The sequence below is a fragment of the Cynara cardunculus genome (genome assembly GCF_001531365.2).
Source record: "Cynara cardunculus var. scolymus isolate 2C chromosome LG 10, CcrdV1, whole genome shotgun sequence".
NCBI classification, from domain to species: Eukaryota; Viridiplantae; Streptophyta; class Magnoliopsida; order Asterales; family Asteraceae; genus Cynara; species Cynara cardunculus.
This window is the reverse complement of record NC_037537.1, coordinates 15,295,762-15,303,875: the sequence shown is the minus strand read 5'-3', so window position 1 is coordinate 15,303,875 and position 8,114 is coordinate 15,295,762. Positions and strand designations below refer to the sequence as shown.

Below are 8,114 nucleotides of genomic sequence, written 5' to 3'. Positions count from 1 at the left end.
GGGTGAGAAAGGCGGATGTGTCCGTTGTATACGGGAAAATATGTTCGACGAACTGAACATGCCGCGAATGGTAAAGTCGATGAGCAATGGATCATGACATTTGTAAGAAGATTTGGAGACCGAGTAGCCCAGAAAAATACATTTGATGGAGCGAGGCTGAAGCTTAGAGGTCGCATAGGGACGTAACCATGGGAAACAAAGACAACCAAAGGGTTTTAGTTTGAGATAAGTGGGGAAGGAATTGTTGTGTTTGGCATACGGGGTTTGAAAGTTAAGGATGGGCGTGGGTAGGCGGTTGATAAGATAAACAGCCGTTTGAAAGGCATGCGACCAAAATGTGACGGGAAGATGAGCATGATGAAGAAGAGATAGCCCTGTGTCGACAATGTGCCGATGACGTCGCTCGGCAACGCCATTTTGCTCCGGTGTATGTGGGGGAGTTGTGAAATGGGAAATTCCATGTTGGTTGAGGTATGGAATGAGTCCAATATATTCCCCACCGTTGTCACTAAAGAGGGAGACAAGGGTAGTCTTGAAGAATTTTTCAACAAGAGTTTTAAATTGTGGAAATAAGATAGATACGTCTGATTTATGTTTGATCGGATAAAGCCAAGTGTATTTGGAAAAATAATCCACAAAATATAACATAATATGTGAAACCATCATTAGATGGTGTGACCGGACCCCAAACATCGGAATATATAAGTTCAAGCGGTCTGTGAACATGAAATGAGTTTGAGCCAAAAGGTAGTTTATGACTTTTATTAAGGGAACATGCATCACAATGAAAGTTAAAAGACGACGTTTTATTCGAGTTAACACCAAGTTGTTTTAGTAATAACTTGAGAACTTTTATTGATGGATGACCGAGCTTGTGATGCCTGGACAAAAGCGAACCGGCGGAGGTTGTGGTAAAGTTGAGTTAAGGAAGGCGAGGAAGAACTTGAGGAATAGCATAGTAGATGTCATCAATGTTCGTGCCCCGCATGAGATGCGCCCCCGTGCGAAGATCCTTGACCACAAAATAGGAGGAAAAGAATTCAATCGAAACGTGATTAGTCTTGCATAATTTGGCAATGGAGATAAGATTATTTCGTAGGTTAGGAACAAGAAAAATATTATTCATATGTAAGGGACGAGTAGATGTCGATAAGGTGGCGTGACCAGTATGAGTGATGGAAAGGGGAGTGCCATTACCTAACACAATTTCATCAGGCCCTCCGTAGTCAGAGAGGGTGTGTAATGCCGATCGATCAGAGGCAACGTGGTGAGAAGCACCACTATCAAACATTCAAGCATTAGTTGGTGAGATGGGTCTAGCCGACGATGTGTTAATGACAGGAGCAGACCCATGGATGATGATATCGTTCGCCTTGAGGAACTTAGCCAACTTTCTGCAGTCTTTGGTGTCGTGACCCAGAATGGAACAATAGTTACAAAAAAAAGAATTACGATTACCATTCGGGATCGAAGATGCGCCGCTTAAAAATGTTGAAGAACAAGCTAGCCTTGGAGCATTTGAGAACCGAATTTGGGTCCGATAGTCACTACTTGGGCGATTATTAGAGGGCCTAGCAGGCTGTCGTTGAGTCTGATTAACAGTGGCTAGAATTGGGCCACTAGGGTTGACCTGGAGAGACCGTTCATGGTCGACCAACTTGTCGAACAAGTCTAAAAATTTGATGGTTGTTTCTCGCATCTTTAACGCCGCTGAAACATATGCAAAATCGTCACCTAGTTGGCCAAGGATATGGACAACCAGGTCCTCGTCGGAGATGGGAGATTGTGCTAGCGCTAAGTCGTCTGCAAGTGTTTTCATCTCGTGCAAATATTCAGCTATTGGACGGGAACCTTGGGGGTTGTTTGCAAGCCGAGATTTTAAGGAGATTATGCGAGACCGGGAATTACTCGCATAGCTTGCAAAAAGCTGTTCGAAGGCCTGACATGATGTCTTAGCAGAGGTGATAACATGTTGGATTTGCTCCGAGCAACTGCCGAGGAGGGCACCGAGCAAGGTTTGGTCTTGGCGGAACCAAGTCAGATAAGCGGGGTTCGGTTTGGTTGAATCGGAAGCAAGGGTTTTGGATGGGGTGTGAGTGGTGCCGGTGACATAGCCGTCCAGTCTGAGGCCAACAAGGGTGGCCATAACCTGCTTTCGCCACACCGGAAAGTTTAATGGGGTGAGCTTAATCGGAAAATGAGTATGAGAGGTAACATCTATGATGGCGGTTTGTGTCATGGTTGATCAGAGATGGAGGAAGACCGGCAATTGAGGGGATCGGAAAAAAAATTGCTCAAAGGAGCTTGTGGGCTTTGATACCATAACAGAGGTGAATATTGTGATTGAAAATGAAGTAATTCTCATTAAAAAATTACCACCATATATAATGGCATATACAACAATCAAGAAGTAATTACAGGGTTAAGTTTAATAACCATCCTATCAAATATTGACTAACTATAAATAAATACAACACATGGAAAATACATTTGAATTTACTTGTTCTTCAAGACTCTTTAATAATATTGGTGTTAATACAGCCTTGGTGTACAACAAATGTGATAATCATCTTTTGTACGGTCCGTGCATACATCACAGTGTAATCCACCCGTGTTGTGAATAACCTTTAATTACGAACCTTGCTTTGTATTTATCGATCTTTTGGAGCTCTTAAGTTTTGTTTTATAAAAATTATTTAACTCCTATTTTCTTTGCTCGAACCCGTAGTCACTAACTCCTAAGTTTGATCTTTTTTAATTGATTTTGTTTTCTCATCCATGGACATTCTCCATTTTGAACTTTTCACAGCTTCCTCAAGCTCATTGGATATGTGGATGCTACTTATGCCATATTTAATGTCTCGTCTTTAGATAAACCTTCATATCTGACGTACTCTTCTATCCATGGAAGATTCCTAACTCTACCATCCCTAGGAATCATACCCTATTCGTTAGCTTTTACGATGCTAAAAAAAGCTTGATGTCTTCATTTTAAACTTCTTCATCTTCATGTTCAATCCTTCATAATCTTCCTTACAGGATGGGCTACCTATGTTGCCTTCCCATTCCAAATCCACCAGGAGCTCCTTTTTAGAACTTGGATCCTAATTCCACCATTTTCTTTCTTCCAAAATTGCATCTCATTCACTATTTCTTTTTGAAATAGGATTATACAACCTATACCCTCTGTATTCATCACTAACACCAAGAAGCACACAACATGTGCTTTCGTCTTTAGGATTCTTTCATGGCTAAGACATCCAAAGACTCTAATATGTTCGACTGCTAGTTTATTTCTTTTTCGAGCCTCTTTGGGAGTCATGGACGCAACAACAACCGTTGGTGATTGATTTATAACGCACACTGTCCACCTTACTACCTTTGGCCATAACGTTTGGGGTCACCCTTTTCTCTAACAACATCGGTCTCACAAGATTCATCATAGTTCAATTCTTACATTCCGCCACTCCCTTAACTGCCTCTTTATCTCATTTTGATTACAAAAATCGATAAACTCCATAAAATTAACTCTCCTCCCTGAATTGTACGTAAACATTTAATAAACAAACCATCTTCCTTTTCTACAAGCGCTTTAAAACACTTAAAGTACTTTTGACTTTTTTGATAAGAAATATGTCCATGTTTTCCTAGAGAAATCATCAATGAAACATAAAACATGCTTCTTATTGCTGTTAGAGGCTAGTGTAATGGGACCACAAATGTCTGCATACAATAACTCTAGCTTTTAAGATGCTCGTGACAGACTCTTATTTGGGAAAGAACCACAATATTGTTTGCGCTTCATACAATCGTTACATACCATCGAAGAAATCAGAAACTTGAGCAAGCCTCTAACTATTTCCTTTGATTGTAGTGGCTTTAGTCCCTTGTAACCAAGATGAGCACACATACAATTCCATAAGTGAGTAGTGTCTTGTGTAGTCGTGTTGAAGCGTGATTGATTCTAAACTTGGGCTAGCCAAACAACATAGACATTTTGTTTGCAATCATGTTGGTATGCATAATGAGACCTTTATGTGGGTGATATATACTACAAGATCCGGATCAGATTACAATATCAATCTTCGCTCTACAATTGACCTAAAATCAAGAGATTATTTTTAAGTTGAGGTTTATGATGTACATCCGTGATTACTTGGATTATTCCATTGGCCTTCAACTTCACACTTCCCTATTCATTTTTATGTTATTCCCAAGCTTTACTCGCTTCTAAAGGTGTTGTCTATTGTGATGAATATTGATTTGTCTCCGCATATGTAGTTCGAGCGTCCTGAATCTAAGAACCATGTATTTTCTTCAAGCTCTTCACTCTCATCAAACTTGACATAATTTGCCTCCTCCAGGATGGACACACATACATAAAATGATCTAGTCTATGACATTTATAATATTCAACATAGGATCAGTTAAAGCTTTGTCTTCCCACCACGTCCTTGAGTGCTACCCATGGCTCTTCCTCTTGTATCAAGTCTCTCTTCTGAACTAATTTTCAACGTTTTTTCTTCACTATCTCTTCTACGAAATTAGTTCATGCACAATCAAAGAATTTGCAATTTGTCGAGTGTCAAAGAATCGGTGTCATTTGATTCCTCAATATAACAAACAATGTAATTAAATTGCTCTGTTGACGATCATAGAATCTTCTCCACTACATTCACATATGGCATACCTTCTCCATAGTTTCGCATATTATTGGCCACCACCATAACTCTTGAGAAATAATCTGCAATCGATTTCCCAATCTTCATTTCTAGAACCTCAAAATCTCGATGAAGGACTTGGAGTTGTACACGTTGAACTCGTGTATTTCCTTGAAACTTTCTGTTCATTGATTCTCATATCTGCTTGGAAGTATCATTTTGAAAAATGGTTTTGATGATTGATTTGTCAATGGACTAGAATAGGTGACTTTTTGCCTTCAAATCTTTCAGTTTGAGTTATTCTAAAGTCTTCTTTTGTGCAGTCATCAATGCTTCCCCGACTTCTGGTTCATGATACTCAGTTTTGATGAGACTCCATCACTCCTTTCGAAGGTTATCCATCAACATGCTCCAATGATCGTAATCTCCATCAGACATAGGAAAGCTGGGTGGAGTGAAACCTCTTTCTTTTGTCATCTTTTATCACTCGCCAAATGTTTTCACTTTTGCTCTGAAGTGGGTTGACTAACCTTAATCGATCCTTACCAAATAAACCCTTACCTCCCTCAATTGATGTATTTAAATAGGATTTAAATGTGTTAAATACCATCATTGGCATATTTTCTTTTAAATGAATGTTAATTGTATAATTTAGATATAAATTTCATAATGATGATGAATAAATATGTGAAATTGTATAAATTTATCTATAAATTCAACACTATAATTTTCTGATGAGTAAAATAAACAATTTATATAAGTTTAGACATTTATCAGTTTAAAAAACAAATAGTCTTATTAATTCTACTTCCAGACTTCAACACCGCATCTTATCAATCAGAAGGTAAATAAGACTTTAGACTTCAACACCTCTTAATAAATAAACAACACCTTACTCTTTTGTCTCACTTTAGGATACTTCAACTCCTTATTGTATACTCTGGCTCTGATACTAATATGTGAGAGATACTTGCAAAAATGATATACCAAAAACATAATGATTTTATTGAACACAACAAAAGGCTTAAACAACAATACAAACACAACAAAATAGAGGAAAAATAGCAAGGCTCTTGACCCGATACAACAATATCAAAGAAAAGATCAAACCACAACTAATATGCTAATCAAGGAATTTATTCTACAACATGATTAATAAAACCTTGTCACTTGCTATGCCTCTTACTAGGAAAGATTATAGGTCAATATCTTGCTCATTAGTCATTACTAAGATAAGTGACACCCGATATGCGCTTACACACATGCTTGAAATAAATTCATGTTTTTTTATTCTCTATGTTCAACAATGGAGTCTAAAGAACGACACCAACTCTCAAGCAAGGGGAGACTCACCATATATAAAAGGGGGAAGACCTAGTTAAAAAGTCATTTTTACCGAGGTTAAAAAATAACCTTTTTTTTACTTTCTACATCGTTCGTGTGCATTCTGTGCGAGTAGCGGAACCACTCCATCGCCAGAACGGCATGTGCCTCCTGAGTTTTGAAAAAAATTGATACGGAGAAAACAACCCTTTTTCAAGCTCACACAAATAGTTTTTTTTTTTTTCATTGTATTAGTTAAGGGCTAAATGCATTTAATAACAAACTATTTTCATAATATCTTTTAGGGAAAATTTAAGAAAACCCAACGAACTATCCTATTTTGAATATTTAAGTAACTAAACTATTTTTTTAATGAAAAAAACCATTGAATTTTCTCATTTTAAATGATTAAGTCTCTGAACTATTTTTTTGTGAATGAAAAACCAATATACTTTCTTATTTTGAATGATTAAGTCCTTAAATATTTTCTTGAATAAATAAATCATCGAACTTCTAAAAATTGGTTACCTACATTTAAAAAAGAGGCTACTTGTAACTTAGTAGGAATGTTTTAAAGTAAAAACAAACCTACATTAGTTTAACCATGACCAAACCCTACGCCATGAAAACCCCTTAGAAACAATGGTATCGCTTCCCGTTGCCCTAACGTTGTCCATTCTCCATAGCTAACACGCTGTGTCCCCCTGCCATTGATCTTCCGCTTTTTGATATATTTTTTATCCATCAAAAGAGGGAGAATAGATAACCAGTTACAAATAGGCTTTTTAGGTTAAAAAGACATAACTAACCAATTTCTAGAAGTTGGATGGTGTAATTTATTGAAAAATGTTCAGAGACTTAATTATTCAAAATAAGAAAATTTAATGGTTTTTTCATTCAAAGTGAGAAGTATAATGGTTTTTTCACATTCAAAATGAGAAAGTTTAATGGATTTTCACTCAAAAAAATAGTTCAAATACTTAATCATTCAAAATGTGTGATAGTTTGTTAATTTCTAGTTGTATTTATCTCACACACTCACTAGAACATAAAGAATACTTGTAGTTTATGCTTGGTATCACAAAGTCTTCTCAATTTTTGAACAAAGAATGACATGCAAGACTTCAGAGAGTTTAGAGAGTTGATGTTTTTAAATCCCTTTGAAACATGTTTCCTTCTTTTCTTTTAGTAGAATCTCTAGGTTTTAAGAAGGGCAACTAATTTTTTTTTTCACAAACCAAAAATTTGAATTGCTTGTTATTTCAAGTTGGAAAATATTTGTACCGTAAATGATTTTATTTCATATTTACCAAAGTATTTAGATTTGATTGTTACTTACACTACTATATATAGAAATCGTAATACTGTGCCTTAAATGTTTGAATCTTTATATCTAAATTAAGGAGTTAAACTTTTGCAAGACTTATCTTCAATTCAAAGGATTTTATAAAATAAGATAACAAGGTCTTGGTTTTTTAAAGTACATAAAGTAAATTGTAGAAATACTTGTATATTACAAGTATATAAGTTTTGATATTTTGTAAATATTTCATAAACACCAACTAAAACTCAATCAAATTACTTAAGTTTAGTAACCCCACCTATGTAGGATCAAAAGAGTTATTTAAAACATCATTCTTACAAAATTTATCATTTTATAAAAATACAGTTGCTTAAAATATAATTTTGTAAAAATCATTTTATGAAGATCACTCTCAACTTCTATAAAAAGAAGTTTTAGAAAATGATCGATAAAATCGATTGGAGTTGGAATATCAAGCGTGAAACAGTTGTAGTTCCACATGCCACTTGAATATTTCCATTACGTTGTGCCTTCTTAGATTTGATCATTTGCATTGTATTCTGGAATTTGCAAAGATAAGAAAAAAGAAAATAAATGGAAGGAAAAAAAAAAGGGAGAAAAAAGAAAGGAAAGTAAAAGAATTTGTTTATTTGTGTTCTTGAAAGAGAAGGATAAAGAAATAAAATAATTTTTCATATTCTTGAACAGGAGAGAAAAAAAAGGAAAAACGTCATCTTTACTAATATACCCTTTAAAAATATATCCATAAGAATGAAAGATTGGGTATTTTTTTAATAAAACTTTAAAGAGTTCAATTTCTTTCCTTT

The 8,114-nt window shown here is 35.7% G+C and overlaps 1 protein-coding gene across 1 annotated transcript; it reads right to left on the bottom strand.

The window, feature by feature from the left end:
- Positions 1-1,291: 1,291 nt before the first annotated feature.
- On the bottom strand, positions 1,292-2,239 carry LOC112520023. The gene has a single exon (XM_025128328.1). It carries the CDS (start codon positions 2,237-2,239, stop codon positions 1,292-1,294), a length of 948 nt encoding a protein of 315 aa, XP_024984096.1.
- Positions 2,240-8,114: the final 5,875 nt, after the last annotated feature.

Coding starts and splice junctions, on each gene's coding strand:
- LOC112520023 (XM_025128328.1), bottom strand. CDS start 2,239: ATGACACAAACCGCCATCATAGATGTTACCTCTCATACTCATTTTCCG.